This window comes from Cinclus cinclus, chromosome 3 (assembly GCF_963662255.1).
Source record: "Cinclus cinclus chromosome 3, bCinCin1.1, whole genome shotgun sequence".
Lineage (NCBI taxonomy): Eukaryota > Metazoa > Chordata > Aves > Passeriformes > Cinclidae > Cinclus > Cinclus cinclus.
The window spans coordinates 51,760,310-51,785,940 of NC_085048.1; the positions used below are offsets into that span (position 1 = coordinate 51,760,310).

At 39.1% G+C, this 25,631-nt stretch overlaps 1 protein-coding gene across 3 annotated transcripts; it reads left to right on the forward strand.

Moving 5' to 3' along the window:
- The first annotated feature begins 632 nt into the window (after positions 1-632).
- TRMT11 (tRNA methyltransferase 11 homolog) lies at positions 633-23,648 on the forward strand. 3 transcript variants are annotated; one of them, XM_062488785.1, is made up of 14 exons: positions 633-722; positions 1,324-1,389; positions 2,097-2,170; positions 3,396-3,477; positions 3,579-3,671; positions 4,720-4,854; positions 5,017-5,019; positions 6,531-6,687; positions 11,295-11,375; positions 12,012-12,176; positions 13,472-13,544; positions 14,319-14,450; positions 17,649-17,769; positions 23,080-23,648. In XM_062488785.1, exons 3-14 carry the CDS (start codon positions 2,133-2,135, stop codon positions 23,209-23,211), a joined length of 1,212 nt encoding a protein of 403 aa, XP_062344769.1. In that variant the 5' UTR covers positions 633-722; positions 1,324-1,389; positions 2,097-2,132; the 3' UTR covers positions 23,212-23,648. The 3 variants fall into 3 exon arrangements, with proteins under 3 accessions (XP_062344769.1, XP_062344768.1, XP_062344770.1); XM_062488784.1 differs by lacking the exon at positions 5,017-5,019; XM_062488786.1 differs by lacking the exons at positions 5,017-5,019; positions 23,080-23,648 and having other exon boundaries at positions 17,600-17,686.
- Positions 23,649-25,631: the final 1,983 nt, after the last annotated feature.

Genomic DNA, 25,631 nt, shown 5'->3' on the forward strand with positions numbered 1-25,631 from the left:
CCCGGGCAGCGCGGCCCCGGGTGCGCCGGGAGCCGGATCCCGGCGGGGCTCCCCTCTCTCCGGGAGAGCCGGGGGCTCGGAGCGCCCGGCGCCTCTTCCCTCGCCCCTCCCCGCGTCCTGTGGGAAGGGACTCCCAGGCGCGGGGCTCCTTCTTCCCTCTCCTGCCCCAGGCTCATGGAGAGCCTTCGCGTGGTGACTTGAAGGCAGCGCTTTCCTTCCGCTCGCTTTTCCACAGCCTCTGGCGCTAGGAGAGGTTGCCAGCAGAGTGCCTGGGGCTCCCGTGTGAGACGGGGAAGCTGGGGTTACAAAAAAGCTTTCGTGGTTTTGTCTTTGGTGACTTCTCAAGTTTGTTGGAGTTATGCGTGCCCTGGGTGCGGGAGTGGCTGGCGCTGCCTGGGCTCCCGCCCGGGCCTCTCTCCATGGGCTGCCCGGAGCTGCTGCAATCCCCGGCCCTGCAGCCTGCAGGGAAACGCTGGATGTGGCACTCAGTGCCGCGGTCGGTTCCACAGGGTGATGCTCCTTCGTCGATTGGGCTGTTACATGTTACAAAATGTTTAACGTGTCTTGAATAATTTATTTTCCTTGTTTTCATTAAGGGTTTTTTCTGTGCATTGCGTTTTCCTATTTGAGTTGTGGGACTGGAATCTGAATTCCCTTTATGATCAACTTGATTTTTCTTTAGGCAAGGTCATCGGATGAAATAAAAAGAAGATGATATATAGGTGACAGAGAAAGTTTTTCTTCTTATCAAGGTTTTGGTGACACTTGGTTGATATAGCTGTGGAAGAAAGCAGAGCCATTTATCATTTATTCTGGTGACTGCTCAGCTTGTTTGGTTTTGTGACGAGCCATGTTAGGGACATGATTTGTCTAAAACTTAATGGAACAAGCAAGGACAGATTTTATTTTTGCCAGGTTATTGGCTGATGCTGGCCCTGGGTTAGTGTTACTAGTGAAACATCACTTTTATGTGTACTAGTCCGAAAAATATTTTAAGAAGAGATTGGATAATATTGTAAGATGATTATTGTTGTGAGAGTGTAGGATTAAGCAGTTAAGATTCTGATGGAGAAGAATAAACAAAATGCTGGGGTTTGATTACTGAGAATTTCCTGACATTTGCCAGTGAATTTTGAGAAAGCTGTTTTTATAGCAGGGAAGTCTTATTTTTTTATTTTAAATCCGTGAACTGCACATACAGTCTGAATTTACTTGTGAACTTCTGACTTATCCACCATCTGCATTAGAATTTGTCTCATGCCTTGCCTTGCCTTGCCCATTAGTTAATGATTCCAAAGCCTGACCCTTATATTTTCACTTCAGGAAATAACATCATTGCTCTCCCTTTGTGGTGGACAGTTTTGTGGCGAGCAGGAAATTCATGTAAATGTAAGTGAGGACCAAATATTTTACTTGAGTGTGTATATGGTATGAAAGTATGTTCTTTACAGTACTTTTGTTAATTGTAGTCAACTAAATAAATATTGAAATTCCTTAGGAAAATCGGAAACCTTCCCAAAACTGAGGACTTCTCAATTTCAGTAAAGACTCACAACTGAAAAAAAAAAGATGCACAAAATGCAGCTAGGTTGTCTTCATTTACCATCATGAAAATAAGCAGTGCCATCTGCTGGGAGGCTCTCCTCTTGCTTTTTAGGATAGGTAAACCCTGAAAACACTCAGCAGCAGTTTGGAAATGGTGTTTCCCTCTAAATCAGTGAGACAGAAGAGGAATGCAGTTGGGAAGCCATACTATTTTCGTCTCAGTTCTTGGTCAGAGAATTGGGATTTAGTTGCTGCTTGTGTGTAGCAAGGTCTTTAGTGGATGAATAATCAAGCTAACAGTATTTTACCAAGTCAGTTATGTTGGAAAAATTAAATACATAACAGAATTTCTCAGACATTCAAGCTGAGTAAACAGCTTTTGTCTCAGTTATTTTATCTGCGTGTTCTCTGTATGATTAAAGGTAACAGATGTAATTTTGTATTATTTTTTTTAAATCTTCAGTATTCATGTTCTGTTTTTATAGAACAGAATTGTGTAGTTGTCATCCTCCAGCTAGGTATTTGCACCACTTACTTTCTCTTGATTGCAGTCTCCCTTTTGGATTCTCAATATTCCTTCAGAAGAGATGGCGAGGGGACTGATGAAGCGGACAGTATGTGCAAAGTAAGAGATGAAAAGTATTGTAAATAATAACATAAGCAGTGGCATTTTGTTCTATTATGGTAAATATCAGTTTTGTATGGAGTCATAAAATAGTCTCTGATTCCCTCTAGAATTGAGAAAGTGTTAATGGAGCCTGTAGGACTCCTGTAATTATGTAGCATGCCTGTCTGTCGTCTTTATTCAGTGCATGATCAGTTCAGGGTCTCAAAATGGTGTTCTTCACTCCAGAGACAGTACTTGTAGTGTCACTCATGTTTTATGTGCCTTGTATAATGCTCAGTTAATGGCCTTTTCTAAAATACCTATGGAATTGAAAGTTGAAACCAGTGATACGTTAAAACTGACAGTCATGTTTGGACGGGAAAGGTTATGTCACCCTCCCTCAGTGCTGGCATCTGAGCCTTCAGCCCTGACTGCTGCAGCAGAGGTCCCTTCTAGGAAATTCAACAGCACAGGAATATGCTGGAGAGTGATTGTTCTAGTTGGTCCTTTTCAGAGGTGTCTGAATAACATGCTTTCCAGTGAGGTGCGTGAGAGAGGCCTTGAAGTATGGCTCAGGATGAGAAGCAGCATAGGTGTGTTATGTCTCTCTGACCATACTAAATTTGTGGTGTCTGTGCTGTGTTCTTCAGAGCTTGGGCCCCTCTGCAGAGTGTTGCATAGTCCGTGTTGGGTTCTTGTTGTCTCAGGTATTCAGTTTTGCCTACAATGACTTGGGCTCTCCACTCTTGCCTAAAGAATGGAGTGCTGCATTTCAAAAAGCAGCTGTGGGCAACTAGGAGAGTAAAATATGACAAAACAGCTTGCAGGTGTTCTGCACACAGTGCATTCTCAGCTAATATATGCTAATTCTATGTACAAAGCATAACTAGCCCACGGCTTATTTTTCTGTCCTGCTGCTGGTTGTGGGGAGACATGTTAGTTGTAGAACAAGATCACTGGAGTACCTCCATTGCACTGCTAGTCAATATGAAAAGCTCTGAAGCTTTTTGGTACATGTTACTATGCAAAAAAAAAAAAAAGCATAATTGAAATATCAGCCTAGGATTAAAAATGCTTGTTAGAAACAAAAATTACAACATTTGTCGAGAATTAAATCCCACATTTTAATACTCCATGAAGTAAAGCCTAAATACATTGGCCAAGTAGGTTAAAAGGAACAGGTGTCTGTAAGGTATTTTCTTTGCTCTGCGTGACTGCACTCTCAAAAACTTTGTAATTTCAGGTCTATATTTGAACTGTGGGGCCATGGAAGATCTGCCGGGGAGCTCTATGCATCTTTGAAGAACTATCCAACAGACAAGATGGTATACATATAAAGGATCTGGATAATATGGTTCCTTAAGCCCACTGAATAGCACTGCATCTGTACTAATTAAAGTGTCTTTGCCTTTTTTTTTTTGTTCAGCTTCCATATCTACAGTCAGACTCTACTTACAAAGTGCATATTCATACATTTAATAAAACACTGAGCCAAGCACAGAAAATACAAAAGATTGATGTAAGTAGACAGTTAAGAAATCTTTGTTTAGTTTAATCTATTCATGTTGTTATTATTCCATGCTGTCAGTGTATTTAAGTTTCTTCAAGAACTTAAGGAGTTTTATGGCTTATGTCTTATCAGGTCTAAATGAGATTTCTATGTCTGAATTAACATTCTCTCAAAATTCACAATGTTTTTTTTCCCTCTATAAACCAACTGTTTAAAGCATATACAAAGTCAAACAAATATCACTGCTGATTTCAGCCCAGTGTGCTGGGGAAACTGAAGCTTATTGCTGGAAACTGTAAGATACAAATGGCAAGAGTTAGGTGCTAGATTTTTGGAAAATCTGTTACTTGATCTCCTTATTAGGCTTTTATTGTTGCAGAATGTGGAACAAGTAACTTCAGCTGCAAGCTGTGGATTGTGTGCTGATCTCCTTTTCTGTTATCTTGTTCTTGTCTGTACTTGTGCTCTCCTCCTAGCTATCCTCCTAGCTATTAGGAAGTTTTTCCAAAATTCTGTTTATTTCTGTTCTTCCACATTCTATTTTGGCATCTATTTATTCAATTTACTTTATTTACAGAGACAGAAATTATTTGTATTAGTAGTAGCTATTTGTCCCTGTTTGTTCAGTTTTTGTGTACATTAAATAATGCCAAGTATGTCAACTGCTGTAGCTGCACATCACTGAAATTTCACATCCCATTGTTCACCATCAGTGTTGTTTCTATAACTTGAACATTGCATAATTCACATGCACAGTTAATTACCTCTGAATTGAGTTCTGTTCAGTTATTAAAAAGTGTTCTGGTTCCCAATTTCTAATCCCTAATCATTTGAGCTATTTTTATTTAGAAGAAAGGCATTTCAAAAATCCAGTGAAAATCGAAAGAACTTTTTAATACTAATATACCATTTCTCACAAGTGAAATTGTGGATTTTTTGCTGGGTTTTTTTTTTTTTTTTGTTGGTTTTTGGTTTTTTTTGTTTTTTTCCTTGGGGGTGAAGGCACCTGTTTTAAAAAAATTGACCCTATTTTCCACTGTTTTTCTTTATTGTCTAGGCCCTTGAATTTCTGCCATTCAAAGGAAAAGTAAATTTAAAGAATCCAGAACACATATTTTGGATTTTGGAAGATTATGGAATGAACCCAAACGATGTTCCAGAAGAGCCCATTCATCTGTATTTTGGTAGATGGGTGCGTGAGCATGTTTGCTTCAGTTCTTACAAGCTTGTATTTTCAGGAGAGTGTACTTCAGTTTAAATGTAAAAAGTGTTTTGATCTTTAATAGAGGCAGAAAATATCATTGTCTGAATTTGTCACTGCATAATGAAGTGTCACTGCTTAATGTCACTGAAGCAAGTCTTGAGAGTCCTTACTGTGACCCAGAAAAAGTGGCTGTACTGAACAATTTAGAGGTGGAAAAAATGCATTTGTATCTGGAAACACACCTTTGTGTTGCCATCTACTGAGAGAACTCAGCACAAGCAGTGAGACTGCACAGCTAGGGTGGTGTGTTACATTTTTTTGGACCTCGCTGCAGCTGAAAGCACCTGTTTCAAGCACACAGAAAGTTGTACAGAACTGTAGATGGCTTTTGGCCCTGCTGAGTGGCATCAGCCTCACTGGAGCATTCTGTAAGTGGTTTGAATGATCCAGGCAGGCACCTCCATGGAAAGGTGCAGACTGGTCCCTGAGGCTGATCCCTCATCAGTGAATCCACCCCACAGGCAGGTACCTGCCCAAGGGAACACTGACAGTGCAGAAGGAACCAAGGACAGAAACTGTCTGGAATCTGGCATCTGTAGTCTTCACTACAAATGTTCTTGACTGCTGGCCATATGCACTCTATACCTGCTGCATTATTAGGATATCCTGAGGAAATCTGATCTGGTGTTTTATGTTTTTTGTGAGGAAAATGTGGCTCCTCAAAAGATACCTCCCAGAATGGCACTAACCGCTGATGGAAATATGTGCTTGCAGTGTCCTGGAGTCAAGGGCATCTGGAAGGAGGGAGAACCACTGCAGAGGTTGTGTAGCTATAGTCATAGTACAGGGAAGTTAGAAATTCAAGTGATCTGTTAGGGTGATCTGTGAGTATTCTCCATGCCTGTGATTAATGTGGGAGCACCCTGGGTTGTGGCAATGCAGCAAAACAGTGCAGCTGTTGTTCCATCTGTTCTGAATTCCTGAGGTGTTTAAAAATGAGTAAACCAACATGAAAAAATAGGCAGGTGTATTTTGTTAACCCAGTAAGACTGGTGCTGAGCAGAGGTGGGGGGAAAGTGTTGGACAGTGTTCGAATGTGTTTTGTTCCGGGTTGCTTTGGTCTTCTCCAACATACTTTGGAAATCTGATGTAAAAATGCTAGCATTTGGTCTTTGTTTGCTTTTTTCTTAAATACTCATCTGTCCATGCTATCCTAAATTTAGATTTTGAGTGACAGAAATGGCAGTGAAGAAGGAAATTCTGTGTGACCTTATAGCATCCATGTGTGTGCACGCATGTGTTAATGTGCATTTCTAATCCTCGTATTTTTAAAATCTTTTTAACTCTGAATTGCCAGGAATTGTTTTTCTGATGCTTAGAATACTAATAGCAAAGTTAGCCTAATTGTAATTTCTTTGAAAGAATTTTCTCTCTAAAATGTTTGTATATTTTTAACCTCTGTCTTGAAGAATTTGCCCAGGTGTTGAACCAAGATATCTGTTGCTTGGAAAGAAGTCTGTCATATTTTCAGAAGTCAGAGAGCAAGGTGATGTGTTATAAAGTGAAGTTACCTGGTTTTGGATATGTCACTTAAGCAAGTTTGTTAGTGTGTCTGTTTAGATCTCGTATCTGGGACCTGACAGGGGTTTTAAATGTTTCAACAGATTGCAGATGGCCAAAGAGAACTCATTGAATCCTACAGTGTAAAGAAGAGGCACTTCATTGGAAATACAAGCATGGATGCCTGCCTTTCTTTCATCATGGCAAACCATGGGAGAGTAAAGCCCAATGACATTGTATATGATCCATTTGTTGGAACAGGTATATATACATTTTTTTTCCCTTCAGCTGGTGGGAAGAAACTTGAAGACTATGTTAGTTAGTGCTTGCACCATTCTTCTACCTGATGTCATGACTTGTGGTGCCCAACTGATATTTGAGATGATACCAAAGGCAAAATGGTGTTTATAGAATTAATGTTTTGTTAACCATTAATGGGGTTTTTGGGGAAGGAGACCAGCTTCCAAAGATGTAAACAGTTCATTTTGTGCTTTCAGAAAGTGTCTTCACTGTTGTGTTTCATGCCACGTGGCCTAAGCACCAGTCCATATGTGTCATGGACCGCTTAAGATCAAAGTGACCAAGAATTGGAATTTGGCTAAGCACTTCCTGCAGTCACTTTCAGGACATTACAAAGAGCAACATTTTAGAGCTGGCTCTTTAGGGGAATGCTGGGGGCACTTCTGGTCATCCAACACAACATAGCAATAGTGAGGTCATAGCAGCATTCTATCAGGAGCACTTTGTTGTGCCATTACAGCCTGTCTTCAGGATAATATTGCTCATGCAAAGTACCCTTCTCCAGCTGAACTTTTCTTATCTTAGCCAGGAGGGGGAGCTTTTATTCCACATATTGCCGTGCAAAGCATAGAAGTACTTTTTTGCTTCAGGGAAACTCAGCTGTATGTGAAATAGCTGATCTGTTGTGTCAGCTTGTGCCATATAGTTATAGCAGAGTATATCGTGTTAAGCTACCAATAGTAGTTTCTTCAAAAATTTACCAAAGGCTGTGTTTCTGACCTAGAATCCTTGACTAGAATTGTAGAGTATCCTGAGTTGGAAAGAACCCACAAGGATCATCAGAGTCCAACTCCTGGCCCTGCACAGGACACCCCAAGAGTCACACCATGTGCCTCAGAGCATTGTCCAAATGCTTCTTGAGCTCTCTCAGGCTTGGTACTGTGACCACTTCTCTGGAGAGGCTGTTCCAGTGCCCAGCCACCCTCTGGGCAAAGAACCTTTTTAATATCCAACTAAAACTCCCCAGACACAGCTTCAAGCCATTCCCTCAGGTCCTGTCACTGTCACCACAGATAAGAAATCAGTGCCTGCCCCGCCTTTTCCCTTCAGTACAAGTCACAGGAAGCTGTAGAATGGAATGAGATCTCTCCTCCAGGCTGAACAGACTTAAGTATCCTCAGCTGATCCCCATATGGCTTCCCTTCAAGGCCTTTCACCATCTCTGTTGCCCTCCTTTGGACACTCTAATAGTTCAGTAGCCTTCTTATTTTTTTTGGCATCCAAAACTGCCCCCAACACTGGAGGTGAGGCTGCCCCAGCTCAGAGCAGAGCAGGACAATGCCCTCCCTTGCCTGGTTGTGATGCTGTGCCTGATGCACCCCAGGACACAGGTGGCCCTCCTGGCTGCCAGGGCACTGCTGGCTCATGCTCAAGTTGCTGAATTTCAATCAAGGTGACCACATGTGGAATTCATAGATTTAAAACTACTTACATTAATGGGGAAGTGAGGAAAAATCTCTGCAGAGAAGTTAGGGTGAGAGAAGACTACAGTAGTAGGGACACTAGTAGGATAAATTCTTATTAGCATATGTCTTCTCTTTGCTATAAAAAAAGAGAATAGATATAATATTTTCAGAAACAGAAGGGTTTAGAGAGCTTTATGTTTTTATCTTAAATTTTGTTTGTATAGGACCTGATTTTTTTCATGCATAATGATACCTTATGAAATTTTTTCCTCCTTTTGCTTGTACTGTGAAAGGTTCAAGAAATTCCTCTACTTATCTCTTAGCAGTTGGTTTCATTTTGGTGTCTATGGCTTTTTGTCTTCTTATAAAACTGCTAGTTTATATCACAAAATAAACTCTCTGAGAGCATTCTTTCTCTTGGGAGTGAAAATTGACAAAAAAGGGGTAAGGATAGAAGAAGAAAAATCACATAAAAATGATGAAGCTATAGAAATTCAAGGTAAATGTTGTATTTGAGTTCAAAAAGTAACATATACAAAGTTCTCCACAAGTTGTCTAGTAGTTTGAATTACAATTTTAATTAATTTTTTTTAATAGATATTTGTAATATATAGGCTATAGATTAAAGGGGATAGTGGGGATACTGGGTGGCATGCCATTTGTCAGTAGAGTGTATTTATGACTAAATAGCAGTGGCTTTTGCACTTCTATTGAGTAAGCCCCAGGAATTTCAGTTGTCTCTTGAGGACCTTCAGAAGATTTTCAAGCTTATCAGTACAACAGTGCCCTGTTACTGCAGTTTGTGGGAAGTGGTTTGGAGTTGAGAGTGATGCAGTGATTTTGAGCTGATGGGTTTGGAAAAATACATGTCCAGGATCTGAGGAACGTTTTGAAGAACTGCTGTTCAGCTTTCCTTATTGGTGCAGCTTTGTTACTTGGCTGTGTTTCTGCCTGTTTTTTCACACTGAAAAAGTGAATAATACCAAACCAGAATGACCTTGCAAAATGATTCTTGCTTGTTGCAAACAGACTTTTTTTTTGCTGCATAAGCCAAATCACAAGTCTTTCACGTTAGTGTAAGAATGGGCAATTGGCATTTTTCCTTGCAATATAAAGTGCTCTTTGGCCAGACTGAATTTTAGAAGACTTGATTCCCATTTTTATTGTTGAGCAGAACTGGAATGACCAAGACTGTGTGTTTAACTTCGATTTGTGTTTAGGTATTCTTTCCTCAGTGTTGGGCAGAAGGAAGCCAGGAAGCCTCTAGAAGAGTAAATCAAGTCTTTTACGTGAATATTTTGGGCTTCCTCCTAGACAGTCAGTTCAGGTTATCTCAGAAATCTTGTTGATTGTTCTTGTGGAAGATACTTGCAGTACTGCATAGTTGCAAATTTACAGGATGTTTTTCTTTGACATCCTGGAGGACCAGACCTCATCTGTGCTGAAGAGGTGGAGGAATAGTATGTGACAGAAAGGTTCGAAGCTCTGTGCCATCATCATTCTGCTACAAGTCATCAGGGACAGACTGATTCCCTGATTAACCCTTTGTATGTGTCTCTTTCATATTCTGATCAAAGGGCTGGCCATGTAAGAGTATGTAAGTATCCATGCACCTTCTGCATGAACGCAATTGGGCTAGTACAAGCTGAGATTGACTGAAAGCTGTAAATTCATGATTTCCAAGCTGCTTTTTTTGCCTGTGATTAAAATATTCTTAGATGGGCAAAGGACTCTCTTCTTACTTTTTTTGTAGGACTGGGTGGTATGCCATACTTGGGGTCAGGGCTAGCTAAATTTGTCTTGACCCTCCGGATGTACTGCCCATCTGTTCTGAGGGATTGCAGCCAAGAAGGGAAATGGGTGATTCCTTTGGGGTGAGTAACCTTGTTTTTCCCTGATCCATTTCACAAAAAAAAAAAAAAAGCAGAGGAATTTTAAAAGTTTTTTGTTCTCACTCGCCTTTGGTTTTGGTAGAGTTCATTACCATATGGTGCAGAAGTTTCTGGTGCATACATGGCACAGTAGGGATTTGCTGGTACTCAGTGGGTGGCTCAGGGCAGTGCAGCCACCTGAGATGCTTCTTTCCATGCTCCTGGTAAATGGGAAAACTGGTGTCACCACCCCAGACAGCTTTTGCATTGTCAGCCCTTCATCCTGCTGCAGTCATCCCCTTTATTTTGCAGGACTGTTGACATCATTGGGGCTCACAGCCTTGTTCTCAGTTGCTGTTCTGTTCTAAACATTTCTGGTAGCTGCAGAACTCTTATTAATAACTTGGTCTCACAGGTATCTGTTCATCTCCTGCAGTGTGTCTGTTGTTTCACTGGAAGCTGTTAAAGCGTTAATGTAATTCTATTCTGTGGACTGTTCCCCTGATGTCAGTTTCAAGGGAAAAAAAATCACACTTTTTTTTTGGTAAGGGTGTTCTTTTCTAATTAGGAAGGTGGGTTGCAATAGCAGTAATTAAAAAAAGCTTTTATTACAGAATAAGTACATTGGAAAAACTACTGACAAAGTGGGCAGCCTACTCACAGACAAATGCATTTGTATGTAGTTTTCACTCTTGAAAACTATTACAAAACTTTATTTGATATTTATGTTTGCATTGGAAATACTTAAATTTGTAAGGCTCTTGACAATTGTTTCTTACAGCGTGGGGATGGCTGCCTTATAGAAGTTTGATTTTTAGACACCATTAAAGAAACTGGCTTTGAGAACAAACACAGTAGAACTGCCATTTGTTTAGTGATGAGTTTTCCAATTGTTTGACAAGTTTGAGATTCTGCTCCTTGCAAAGTAGAATCAAAAGTTTTGGTTCATGCAATGATTAAAGGAACTTACTGCTTAAAATACAGAAAGCCATAAACAAACCTCCTGAATGATCTCCAGAGATGAGGAGTGACATGGGGCATAGCAAGATCAGGAAAATCATGTAGAGCAGACAAGGGACTTAGTGCTATTATGTCTGATTATAATTACATAATGATTCTAACTGGTTGATAGTTCTACTTCTTTTTTTACTGTTTGTTTTGGGTTTTTTTCTTTTCCTTGGGTCTAGTGTGGTGCTGGTGCTAGGCTCCTGAAGTTCCTGAGGAAAAACTCCTAACACAGGTGACATTTATGACAGAAGTTTATACTTTTCCTCTTTCTTCCCCTGTGTAGGTGGCCTTCTGATTTCCTCAGCACATTTTGGGGCATATGTTTGTGGTACTGATATAGATTACAACACAATCCATGGATTAGGTATGTTGCATATTTCAAAGCCACTGAAATCTTATTCTGTGGGATTTAAGAATACTGATAGTAGCAGATGATACCTAGTGGATTTTAAAGCAGCATTAATATTTGCAGGATTTATTTGGTCATGCTTAATTTTATTCACCAATGTATGTGTATGCTAGTTAAAATATTATCTTAAGCCGGAAATATTTTTGAAGAAGAATAATGGAGACCAAAAAAAGTTCCAAATAATAATTACCACAGCTGTATGCTCTTTTAACCTATGATGTGGGAAGCTCCTCAAAACCTAACCAAGGAATCCTAATCTGATTCTTACTTCTCTGCAAATATGCAGATTATTATATTTGACCTAGTGGACAGGGTTGTGACTGATGGATGGAGACAGCGTCTTGCTAACCAATGTTTTTGTAAATGTATTGTTTGACACCGTATGCAGATGGTGCAGCAGAACTTTTCTCATGTATTTTGGCTTTTCCTTACTACTTGTGAAATTTATTGAAAGTACTTTTGCAGGTTTTCTGGTGACATTTGATTATTCTCCTTTAGTTTAAATGGTAGAGTATATGAAATCTTTTCTTATATAATAGTTTCTTGTTGAGTATGCTTTTTTTCCCCTTTCTGTTCCCCTTCCCCTCCCAGGCAAGGCAAGCAGAAAGAACCAGAAATGGAGAGGGCCAGATGAAAATATCAGAGCTAATCTCCGACAGTATGGTTTAGAGAAATACTACCTCGATGCACTCGTTGCTGATTCTTCAAGACCAACGTGGAGAAAAGGGATGTTGTTTGATGCAATCATTACAGACCGTAAGTTTGTTTCTGCCTTTTGTTGTCCAGTAACAGTGACTGCAACATTATTGCCTATGTGCATTTATTAAGTGTCTGGATGAGCTCTCAGTCTGCAGCTTCCATGTTTCCAAAGTTGATTGTTGGGAGCAGCAAAGCTGGCAATTACCCTTTCTTCCATGGAGACAGTGTTACATTCACCAGCAGAAATCAATATGGCTGAAAATCATCCTTTGAAGTAGTCTCCTTCAGTAAAAGTGTAACATGATTGATGCATATACACTTCTTATCAGAATGGTCTGTATTGCTGTTGGCAGCACATTGGAGTCTGCCATGCACCTCTGGTGGACTTCTGGAGACCTGTGTTAAGTGCTTAATGTAATGCTTCCAAAGAGAAATTTTAATGTGTTTACAGTACACTTAGCTACTGGAAGCAGGAGCAGTTTGAAAGGATTCTCTGCTCTTTTAGAAATCTATTTATTAAACACCATTTGTCTTGTATGAGAGGGAAGAGAAAGCAAGGGGACGAATGAAAGACCTTGATACAGCAATTTCTGATCTCAAGTGCTGACTTTTACAATGACACATTCATATTAGGAGTTAGGAGTAGGAAGTCTGACTTTTCTTTGTAGGTTGCTTGCTAATACTTATTTGGCCTGTTCAGCAACAAGAAAGTGTAGAATATTAATATGGACTTAGAACTGAGTGTGAAACCATTTACAAAACTTCATGGTGCTTCCATGATGCTGAAACAAGTCTCACAAACTCAGATTTTTTTGAACATGAAGTATGTTATGCTATTAGAAATGTGCAAAAAAGTATGAGAGAAAACTTTCTCTGGTGGTTCTTACGCGTGAGAATTACCATTTTTGTAATGTGCTGACAAGAAATTCTGCTATACCTAATTTCTTTTTGAAAAAGGTTAATGAAGTGCTATAGGGGACATAATGCTTGTGTCTGTCGAACAAAAAAGGATGGGATTATTTATCACATGTTGGAAATCTAAGGAATGTCTTTTAACAGACAGCACAGAATTGTCCTTTGTCATGTAGCAAACGTGTAGGCTGCTAGAAGCTCTTACAGCTGAAGGGATTTCCTTGAACTTTCCTTGAAAATTTTAAAATAATTTTTTGGAGCAAGAAACTTTCAATAGATCTTGAAGAAATTTCCCTTACTGACTAACTTTGTAAAAGCTTACAATTTTTTTTAACCTTGTATAAGCTGCAGTTTGTGCGCTGTTGTGTGTGTATGGTGTAACAAATATTTAGACAAAGGGTGAGGTTCTCATCTCTGCATTTTGCTTTTGCTTTGTCTAGCACCGTATGGTATCAGAGAAGCTCCTCGCAGAATGGGATCACAAAAGGAAACAGTTAAGTCATTTGAAAGAAGGTAGGGAAGCTGTCTTGTCTGTTGTAGAATAGAAATGTCTTAATGGAAACCCAGCCTCAGTTTTAGAATATTTACTACTTCTTGGTTGGCTGTCAGAAGTTACAAAATGGTAGCAACTATAATTAAAGAAGAAAAACCATTTTTGTTCTGTTTGCAAAACCACTGTGTCACTTCCTGAAACCTTCTTGGTTTTGTTGTCTCTCCTTATCCTTTGCATGCGTTCAGATTTTGAGTCCTGTTTCTCATCTCTGTGAGCCACCATTAGCATGTGTTTCCTGTTTTCAGAAAGCTCTCTGGTCCCTGCAGGCTGCGAAATCACTCTTAAGTGGAATACCTGTAGTTTTACCTTTAATTTTTTTCTTTTGCATTTTCCACTGCTCCTTTCTTTTCAGAGATATTACATGGCTTCTCCACTGCCTGGCACCTTCCTTGCCTTCTGACTTTAACTCCTTTAGAAAGATGCTGTGCAAAATAACTATTGCCAACATACCTGTAGTTCTTTAGACTTATCTTTAATACATGTGGAAGTCAAAGAGACAGCTGGGGGGAGCTTGAGAAGTTGTATTCCTCACAGTAGAGGCTGTACTCCTGGATTGTCTTAGGTAGCTCTGCAAAGTTCAGAAACTGCTTTTGTGGCTTAGTGTATTGGGGTTTTTGTTTTTTTGGGTTTTTTCTTGGGTTTTTTTGTTTGGTTTTTTTTTTTAATTTATATTGTTAAAAATTTAGGTTTTACCCATGCTCTTGTTTGCTTACACTTGTACATTTTTTGTTCAGTGCAGAAAATCACTTCTTCGTTTCATCCAGTTACCATCTAAGTGACATCTTTTTTGACCTCTTGAAGTTTGGGGCAGAGTATCTGGTGATGGGAGGAAGATTGGTTTACTGGCTGCCCATATACAGGCCTGAGTATGTACTGTTGATTACTGCTGTGTTGTGTGTCAGAATGGATGCTGCTTTCTCACTGTGCTTTCCTTTGGGGCATAGTACCAGCACTTTAAGAATAATGCCCAGACTTTGTACTTTAAAACTTTGTATATAGGAAACCAGATTTTGTAACAGAACTTTTGAATTGAGGTAATTTCTGACTTGGTTCTACCAAGCAGAAAATGCCTTTGCATGTCGCTGTAAATGCGTGTCCATTGGGCTGAGGTGTAAGCTTTAGAAGTTAGACTTCCAAGGTGCAGATAGATTTCTAAGAGAGTAGAAGCAAGGCTGGTGTTTGTATGTGTTTCTGCTAGAGTAGTTGATAGAGCTGTGTGTAAAAATCATCCTTGTCTCTTCGGGCTTTGGCACTACTGATTTAGCTTTCTTCTGAGAAATAGAAGTTGGGTGACCAAGAGATGGCAGTGAGAGGCAGGAAGCATCCGAGAGCAATCCCAAGAGCAGCCCTGTTAAGGACGAGAGAGGCCAGCAGAGACTACAGGATCCTCTCTACTCAGTAGTGCAGCCTGGGATCAGAATGGAGTATATAAAGAAAAACAGCTGTTTGCATGCCTTACTTCAGCATCTCTTAGATTAGGTTTGAGGGGTTTTTTTTAGTTTTGTTTTTGTAAAGTTTTTTGACTGTAAAGTGAGGAGTTGATGTACAGTAGCTGTTTCAAGGTGTCTGCCACATACAGATGTGTTCCAAAGGTGGTTTCTACAGTGTCATGTATTTCTGTGTACCATTAAACTATACTGTTATATAAAGTGGTGCTTGTCCCTGGTTTCACCATGGAAATGGCTTGTGATAGTCCTCTATATCTCATGCTGGTTTGAAAATTTGGAAGTCAAAAGGAGCCATTGCTGTTACATGCTTCTGTAATAGAAGAGTGCACTTAGTAGTTTGCATGTCTTTAGTAAAATATAAAATTGGTATTGTAGTCCTTTATTCTCATAAGACATTTCATAGACGAAGCAAGGAATTCCATTCAAAGTATTATAGCTAATTTTCATGTCAATAAAACCTCTTTGGAATTAATGAATTTATTTTGTTCATCAAGATAGCAGTGTTTTTCTTCCTGCTCACTGAACTTTGGTTAAAGCATGCTTCCTTACTACAGCAGTGTAGTGTTTCACTTCAGATAACTTGGGAACTAAGTATTTGGGATGAACTTTAGTTGCTGTTTTGGGGAGGTCTAGTTGAGTTGCCTTTTAAAAAGTGAGTTTATACATCCTAGTATGACTTGAAATACTAAAGTTGCTAGAATTAGCATAGAGGAGTAGAATAATCACTTTATTTTCAGCTGTAATAATGTACATGGGGCATTAAAACAATTAAGTGGGAAGAAGAGAAGATACTTCATTACTAACATGTGGCATTATCAAATATCCGTTGGCAACACCTGCCTTGAGTTTCATTTATTGAGATCTTGGTATATTACCTTAAATTAAAGCTAAAACTGTATTGAATTGGATGTCTGTTAAAATTATTGCTTCTGTATTTCTTGCTTTACATGTTTCTGAATTTTACCTGAAAGAATGTAGAAATACATTCATTAATGCTAACAGAAAAGGCTTTTTAACAAGGTGATAGGGATCTCTCCCTCTTCAAGATGGCATCTCACTCTATAGTTTACTCGTTCAATCAGACATTGAAATCATTGTTGAGTCCAAATTCTTCAAATTCTTCTAAAATCAACCTTCTGTATGATTATGGAAAGAAACTTTTACAATGTTGTGGCAGGGTGCCTACCTTTGTAAAAGAAAGACAGTTTGGTGGTACTGGATGCATCAAAAGTCTTGTGTAATAGAAAAAAGCAGTTGTGAATTAATTTCATTCTCCTTTGCCAAAAGCATGTTCTGATTTCACCTAGCAGCAGCAGATACTTGTATCTACATGAGAAATGACTGAAAGGTAGTTTTGTGGTCTGGAAATTTTGGAGGAAAGCAAAGAGACAGTTTGGGTATTTTTCTTATTTGCAGATCTGTATTTGGTATTGAGTTACTTGTTTTATTTAAGAAATGACAAATTTCCCACCATCACCTAGATGGATCCTGTTTTAATCCAGACCAAGACCTTTACTTTCATTCAGAAAATCCACCTCTTTACAGGAAAAATATAAAGCTCCTCCATTGTACCTTTAAAATACAAGTCATAGATATTAAGTTGTCCAGTTCTGTGTTTCAGTGTCTGACTTCTGTAAACCCCCAAACTCTGGAGAATGAAAGGAGCAGGTGTACTGTACAAAATCATACCTAACAATGCCAGAGCCCATTTTCTGTGTTAGCTTTTAGTAAGTATTACACGAACACTTATTACAAAATCTAGAAATAAATGACTGATCTGTTTCACTATATAGGAAGGATCTCTCATCTCATATTTATCATACTAGCTAGGTTAATACTTCTTGCTGTTGTAGTCCCATTCAAAGCTCTTAAATCTTTATATTTCTCTTTCAGCATTTGGAGACATAGAAGGATTGAAAGCAATTTAGAGAAAGCAGTTTCTGTATAGAAAATAGTATGCTTTTTGAGGTGGGGCATTTAAAACACTTGCTTCTATAGATAGCAGCAACATTGGATTATCATTAAATCCAATCTAATGTTAAATGTTGTTGGATTTTATTTTTTTTTGCCATTACAAGAAGTAATTATAATGAGAAAAATTTGTAAAAACAAATTTTGAAGTTCAGAAATGTTACTGTCTAATAAGAGCTGGCTTAATAAGATTTGAAATTGAAGTGCAGTGATCTTCTTTTAGGGAGACAGAGTAGTCTCTTATTCGTGCATCTTCATATATGTTGACTGTGGAAAATATTTTTTAAATCACATCTCTGCATGGATAAGTTATTCCTGGTTGGCTGAGATATTTTCTACTTGAAATTATACAAGCAGGCCTTGTATAATGTATGTGTACATACATTAACATCATATAAATACATGCAGAAAATGAGGAGAGTGTCTCTTTACTGTGAGGTTTTAATTTATTCTACACACTGCACATCAAGATGATTGGAATATATGATGTCAAAACTCTGGAGCAGCAAAATCTGAATGTATTTAACCAGGTTAAAGTGCATAACAACTGTAAACTTTTCTGTGAAGAGTTTGTAAGAATTTTGTTTCATATGCAGGTCTTCCACTTTATGAGTCTACAGCACTAAGAAGGATTATTTCTTCCAGATACACAGAAGAGATCATTCCCCGCCATCCGTGCCTGAAACTTATTAGCAACTGCGAGCAGATGCTTTCCAGCCACACATCAAGGCGCCTTATAACCATGGAAAAGGTGAAAGAATTCAAGGTAAGCTTGAATTCTTGATCATACTGTGTAAAATAGTAGCTGTTGCATTCGTGACAAGTTCGTGCTATTCAGCATTTGATCCTTGTTTCTGTCATACTTTGGTTTTTATGATCAGAGTTGGAGCTTTTGTAAAATTGAGCAGTGATTTAAGGGACTGTTCTGGTTTTGGTTTATTTCTTTTCAGTCTCAATTTTTGGTAAACTCTGCATCCTGAAAAAGTCCCTTGATAGTGTGAAAAGGTCTTTGAACTTATGGTTACTTGTGAATCCCTCCACAGAGACTTTGCCTTAACGCCCATGTTTTCCATTAATTTCAAAGTGTAACTTGATGCCCAAGTGAATACTAAATATCTTTGTGGGTCTTGCAGTGCAGGTAAACCTTATTTAATTCTGTTACTTCATCTTTAGAGTGGTACATTATAGCTTTTGGAGTAATACTGAAGTTGTGACAAGTACAGTAAAGCACACTGGTTCTTCTTTCTGTTTTTGTTTTTTGTGACACACTAAGTGCCTCTCCTGAGGCGCTGGGACCAGGGAATATTGCTTTCAGGTCTCCTTTCCATTCTTGCTACTTCTCTCACTTAATACTGTTAAAAGAGATGCTAAACACAAGTGGGGCAAATTCTTAATGAAAATGCTCTGAGTGAGCAAGTGTTTTTAGTACATTCCTTGTCAGCTGGAAGAGCTGTTTCAGGTGGCAGGAGATGCAGTCAGTCTGCTGTGTCTGTGTGATGCTTGCACTAATGACACAGCAGGGGTTCAGTGCTGCATTCATAATGCTTGTGGTGACTGTAGTTCTCAAGCAGCACCTGAACTTGTATAAACACTCTATGTTGAGTACAGCCTCGGGCTGCCAACTTCACCAGTAGCAAACCAGGAGGGTAGAGGATGAAAGTTTTTGACATGTGTGTCTCAGGATGTTCAGGGAGGCTTTTGACAGCAGTTTTATTGCTACCAGTGCTGTAGGGTAACATATTCTAACCTAAAAATATATCAACCCTTCTGCAAACAGACTTGTGTCATTTGTTATTCTCCTCTTGTGCATCACCTGCTTTTCAGTTCATGGGTTGACAGGTTCATGTCTGGAAATGCTTAGCTCTGAGCACCTGAGACTAGTTGGCAGGCTTGCCACTTAGATAAGACTGTGCAAGTGCTTACATTCAGTATTCCAGATGTCTGTTAGATAATTTAAAGATAACAGAACCCACGTGGGGCTTATAATGATGCAAAACTTGTCTAGAGAACAAAATGCGTGTTGAATCCTTAGCTACTGCCTGCTTGGTTTAGGACCTTGTTGCAGTGTCCCCACCCCAGCATCCTTTACCTGGAATGTGTTTTTTCCTGTATTAATATCCTGAACAACTTTTGAATTGGATAATTCTGACTCGCCAGATATGACTGTAAAATTCAACAATTATACTTTTGTCTGCTTTTCTTTTTCCTAAGTGAGAGAGAAAATTTTTATGGATATGCCAAACATTTATGTTTTTAGACAGTTCCTGTCTGCCTTATTAAACTGGTTTGTAACAGGCCCTCAATTGCCCTTTAATTCAGTTTAGTGCAGCACTTGCAAATGGCTGAGAAATGTTAGAAATCATGTTACTGTTACTATGCAGTTCTTTGGTTTCCCCAGTGTTTGCCACCAGTAAAGAATTGCAGATTTCACAGCAATTTGTGATTTCACTAGTAACACTTTAAATAAGCTCTTAACTGGAGATGAATTCAGTCAGTTGCTGAAATTGGTAATGCAATTTGATTGGAATTGTCTATAATAAAAAGGAGACCAAAGGGAAGGCAGGAAGTGAGTATGTCTAGGTGAAGTATTGATCTATCATAAGAAATCATAAGCATGAAAATCATATGTTGAATTAAAAACCTCACAAATGGTATGTAACTCTTGTAAGCATCCAGTCTGTTCTTTTTAAGTTTACAGTGAAATTGTGCCAACTGGAAAAGGTTTCTTCCTGAACTCAATGTTGATATGAATAGGCTTTTCCAGCATGTGCACAATATGAGCAGAGGAGTTGTTTGGTTTTTTTTTAATTAACATTTCAGACAACTTTTGCCAGTGTTCCTCCCAGCACAGCATTCATCCCAAAATACATACTCCCCTCCTGCCTCCCCCATGGCACATCTGCACACTGTCCCCCCAGAACTCAGGGTGGGTGGGGCAGGGCCAACTGCAGCCTTAGCCTAAAGCCCTATGTTTCTCCCTCCCTGTGTGGCATTCCACTTTTTAATGCCAAGAGAGCTGCCTAGAAATTATGTAGTAAGATGTAACAGAAGACTTGTCTGAAGGACAAATTCTGAGTGTATAATTGTCCAGGAAGGGACTATGGACCACCATGCTTACAAACCCACCTTGCTGAATGGCTCAAGCATTTCCATGTCACATGGTCACTCCAGAGTAGTTACTGCTGTAGAATTTTTCCTGCTGAATTTAGCAGCGTCTGTTCCTGGGTATATGACCCTGCTGTCCCTGATTTGGTAACTGCTCCTTTTTGTTTATAGCTGTATAACATTAGTACAGGTGGTTTCTATAGCTACTGTCCAGCACCAGATGTACAGTGGTAGGAAGCAGTGATAAAGCTAGGAAGACTTTTTTGGAAACTTAAACTAAATGTGGGTAATTACCTTGAAGCTGAACTGGGGAATGCTAGATGAATAAAAATCTTTAGAATGTCAATTAATACTTGCCAAGGTTTAAAGAAAATCAGCATTTTCTTGTTATCATTCAGCATCCCCTTCTCTTCCACCTCTCCATTATCTGAGATCTCTGAATGCTATTTTAGTGTTGGTGTTTAGAATAAATAAATTGTTAAGGGGTTCTTTTTGCAAGTTATTTTTTCTGTGGAGTTAAATGAAGCCTAGCCCTGGTGTTCAGATTGTACCCATTCAGCTCCTTGATACAAAATATTGTAAGTTGGAATTTGGTTGGAAATCCTTAGTCTCTGACATCCAAGAATTTCAGTTACTTTGATCAGTCCTCACACTGCCTATAAAATTCTTTTGACTAGTAAATCTCAACAGTGACTGGTGTCTCCAGATAGTTCAGGATTTCTTATTTTCTTTTCCCTTTTTTAAGGAGCAATTCCCATTCTTGTTGATGTTTGGGTTTTCTTGTTTTTTGTTGTTTTTTTTTTAAGCACTTGTGATATTTATTAGACAGTCATGCCTGTGCAGGTGAGAGTTAGGAAATGGAATCTTAAACTGGAGTAATTGTGATGTGGCCAGGAACTTCCTTTGTAATCTCTCCTAAGAAATTAATGCCTGACTGCAGATCTCTCATTTACCAAGCAGTGTTTGCAGAGCTCTTGATGAGACCTGGATTTTCGAGATGTGATTCTGCTGTGGAGTGGTGCACCAAGCCTGTTTCCATCTGGTGCATGCAGACGTCTGTATTATACCTGTGTTTTACTTGCAGTTTATTTTTATGTGCAGTACATCCTCTCTTTGCCCTAACCAGCTTGGAGGTAGAGGAGAGGGTGGTTTCCTCCTTCATTCCTTCCCCCCAAATCAGCATTTTGTTTCCAGTGGAATAAAGATGAATGTTGTACACATGCATGACCTCTTAGAGGCTGTGGGAATTATTTTTTATCCTGAAGTGTCTTTGATCTATATATCATTATCCTTCAGGGTCAAATATCTCAAAATAAGTGAATTACGAAGCATTCTTGTTAAAACATCCCAATGATATAAAAATACGTGTTTATGTCAAAGAAGGTTTTCTGACTTGGAATTTCAAGAGAAGAAAAAGTGCCCTTTTCCAAAGAGTGGCTGGAGAAGTGGGTACAGGCTGGCTGTGAGAGGAGTATTTCTTGAATCCTTCTTGTTTTCTGTCTATAGCAATTTTGTAATTTTTGTTTTTTTTCACAAACATGTTAAAAAGCTATTGTCTGTCAGCCTGAGAATGGTCATGGAAGTGGCAGTCTCTCACAGGTGACCAAAAGACCAAAAGATAATACTGTGCCTGCATTGGGTTTCCTGAAGTAATTTACTTCTCCTGTTTTCCAACACTGCAGTATTTAAATACAGCTGCTACTACTCGTGTACATGTTTTACATAATAGATATCTACATGGTACTGAATATTTATTTAGCAAATTTAATATAAGCTGGTGTCACATTCCTGATGTCTGCTGGCATAGCAGGTGAGACCTACTTCAAAGTAATATCTCATTGTGTCCAGAAGAGGTCCCTTCTGCATGCACACAAGTGTCTTGCTCTGTTGAAAAACCTTTCCTTTCACTCCTTTAGAGTGCTCATTAAGATATCTGAAGCTAGGAGAGGTGTTGATCTTGGTAGGTGAGAACCTGGAAAGGCTACAAAAGAGCTGAAGGGAGAGATTGTCTACTAGGATTCTGTTCATCCTTGCATTGTAATACTTTTGTAATATGAAAAGTATTGCCTAAAATCTACTTCCATGTTCCTGCTAATGCTAAAACATTCCACAGGAAATTTATTTTCAAATATGAACAAATAACTAACGTTTTAAGGTAATGAATCAATGTCTGTGTTACTGCATTGGTTAAAAAAAAAACTGAGAAGAAACATGGTGGAATAGAGGCTTAGTTCTGTTGTGTGTTTTTATTTTCTCCTTGTACCGTTCATTTGTTCTGTGTGAGGCTGCTTCACACTGTTCCTTCCTGCTTTTGAGCATGATAATAAACTGACATCAACCCAGAAGCATAAAACTGTTTTTAGAAGTTACCATGAGTTTTATTTAACACTCAGATTAAAGTTTGATGTAATGTTTATCTTACAGCATTGCTAATGTTAGCTGACAAGTATTTTAATTGTATAAAGCCACAGTGCATGATGAACTAAACCTTTGTATATACAGTGGGCCAATTTTCTAAACTGTGTTCTTGGCTGGTGTCAAATAGGTATTATGTGTAGGGATTTACTGTGTTAACTTTAACTTATAGAAATACATGAATACTGCACAGAAAAAAAAAGTTCTCTGAATGCGCTTCAGTAACTGTAGGAGCTCATTTTAGCCATTTCTCTTCTGTTTGTACCTCCTTCCACAGACCTCTGACTGACTGAATTCTCCTGACAATATTCTTTCTGGAAAGTAACCTGTGTGGCACATGGTACCTGTGCTCATTTGGTCATGCAGGGGTGGGATTCTGGTGATGTCAGCCGAGATATTTTCGGTGACTTAAGTGTGTGCCGTTGAACTGTAAAACAAAAACCTAACTACCTTCCCTTGCACGTAATGGTTTGAAAAAGTCTGGAGGCAAAGTGGTGGCAATACGTGCTGAACATGCTACCCTCAAGCCTAATGTTTGTCTTTTGATGCCATGCAGGATCAAGATGAGAGCTCTTACTTGTTGGATGGTCAGTATATGCCATACAGGGGACACAATTCTTTCCGTGAGAAGTATTTCAGTGGTGTGACAAAGAGGATTGCCAAAGAAGAAAAGGACAATCAGAAGTAAAATATTATATAAACAGATTAAAAATGAGAAAAGAATGAAGACCATGTTTCTTTGTAAGGACATCTGGATATGAATATTCATTCGGATGCTTCAGAAAAAAAAATACTGCTTTTAATTTTAAAACAAGATGAAACCCTCAACCCAGGTTGGAAGCAGTGCTTTTTAATTAGCTTTGTTTATGGCACATTTTATTGTACAAGTTTTTTGAGTCTTATTTAATTTATATTTGTACTTCAAAGTACTAATGATGATTGACTAAAACCATTATTATTGTTCTTTCACCATTAGCATTTACAAGAAAGCAGTAGTATTATTTGGCTTCTTAAACTGTGAACATCTGGCTGTTTTAAAAACACGTGGTGGTGATCAAGGATTGCTGATTAAGATCATTTTAATTTGTTTTAGTTTTTTTGTCAATGGTGTACAATAAACCAAGGTTGGTATGAGTTGTTTTTTTTTAACTGTTGCGTGCGATAATTGCTCATATGAATTCCACTTGCTCTGGCTGAGGTCACAAGTGTTTAAAACAAACAACAAACGCAGAGAAACAACTGGGCTTATGCACATCCCACAGAAAGAAAAGCCTCTGTGACCTGACAAACTCTGGAGAGCTTATTAAACCCTGTGAAGCCTGTCCACATCTGAAGCTCATCTGTACCTTGGATTTGCTTCTGCATTCCTAAACCTTAACTGTTGGTCAAGCCAACTGTCTGCAATTTTTGCTTCAGAAATCGATAGTTAAACCAGTAACAACAGCATAAAATCAATAATGGTTCCCTAATGGTATTAAGGCTAATCAAATCTTTGAAACCAAAGCTATATTTGTTAAAGGGCAAACTTTGCTGAATCCACACCACGTCCATCATGAAAACACCTCATCTGAAAACCACTAAGCCCATTAATTCAGGATGTTAATGGCTCTTCTCATTTTGGTGGTCAAATATGGTCACATATTCCTCTTGGTTTGTGTTCACCAAGCAGGGCCTTGGTAAATGCATCTGTGCTCCAGCCAGAGGCGCGCTGCTTCTCAGTTTGCTCCAGGTCGCTGACTGTGGTCCTGTTAATGTCTTTGTAGATCATAATTTTTAAGTGCCTCTCCAAGGAAGGCACAGGTCACTGTGCGGATCTGATCGAGTTCATTAACGGCAGTTGCTCTTCTGTGTATTGTGGTCCTGAGCTGCAGCAGGAAAGCTTACAAACTCAATGACAACTTAGTTTGGCCTTCTGGCTTTAATCAGTTGTGTGTTAAGAAGTTCTCAAATTGTGATTTATTTTCTGTGTTTCCATTATAAATCATTTTGCTTTGACACTTGTAATGTCAGCCATATAATAGCTGTTCTGGACTCAACTTGGAGCAAGATCAAAGCTCAGAAAAATTTTCAAAAGCAGAATTTGAATTGATCATTTTCAAATATTACATCAAAAATGTACTGCTTCTGAAAACCTGTCTGCATTTCAGCATTACAATTTAGCATTCACCTTTTATTACTCAACATATTAAAATTAATTTCTATTCTTCATAGGCAAGGAATTTTTCTAGATGTATATATTATGCACTTATAAGTCCATTTTCGTGAAAGTTACCTTACACATGATCTAAGTGGTTATACAAGAGGTAAGGTAGTGGCACATCTGGCTCTGCCTGTTCAACAAAAATGATTTAGTTTATTTCTCCTTTGCCTGGTCCAACTTCTAGTTGCTTCAGCAGTGCTGGTGTGGCGTTTGTTTAGCAGTCCATGCATTCTAGCTCTGTCATTACTGAAGGATACCGTTTTGAACAGAAACTGTCAGTGTATTTGGGGTACTGCATCAACATTGGCTAATAGAAATAATTTAGAATTGAAATCAGATGTTCAGTCTCTGCTGATCCCCAACTTTAAAGCTGTCCTTTGGAAATGTTCCTCATCTTTAAATTTCTCCTTGCTTAGAGTGCACACTCCAGCCTATTGTGCGTGCAGACTTCCAGAGCACAAGCGTTTATAGATCTAGAGCTGTGACAGAGTCCTGGCGCTCTCCCTAGTGCAGGGCTGCTGGGCAGCTGAGTTATCCTTTCGGCAGGATTTGGCCATCGGTGGCCGCGGCTTCTGGCACTTCCCTTCACTCTGGTTCCATTCAGTCTCTTTCCATGAGGTTCCAGTTTCCTGTCCCTGGCGGGGAGCGTCAGTTCGCGAGCCTGTGCTGAACTCATGCCATTGTCATTCTCTACTTTGGGGTGGTTTGTGCCATTTTCCAGTTTTTAAAAATGTTATTTTTGGAGAGCTTTGTTGTGCTGCAGCAAATTGGATGGAGGGAGGAGCTGAAAACGGCTGTAAGGTTGTACGGGCAGAATGTATCTCTTGCTATAGAGAGCAATTTGTTGAGGCAACAAAGGGAAAGAGCCCCCTCTTTTTACAGGATCCCTTTACCTGCTGGTGGTGTTC

Bases quoted from the DNA above. Each gene is read 5' to 3' on its own strand.
- TRMT11 (XM_062488785.1), top strand. From the start codon at position 2,133: ATGGCGAGGGGACTGATGAAGCGGACAGTATGTGCAAA. The intron at 3,478-3,578 runs GTATACATATAA...TTTTTTGTTCAG, and splicing joins ACTATCCAACAGACAAGATG to CTTCCATATCTACAGTCAGA. The intron at 17,770-23,079 runs GTAAGCTTGAAT...GATGCCATGCAG, and splicing joins AAAAGGTGAAAGAATTCAAG to GATCAAGATGAGAGCTCTTA.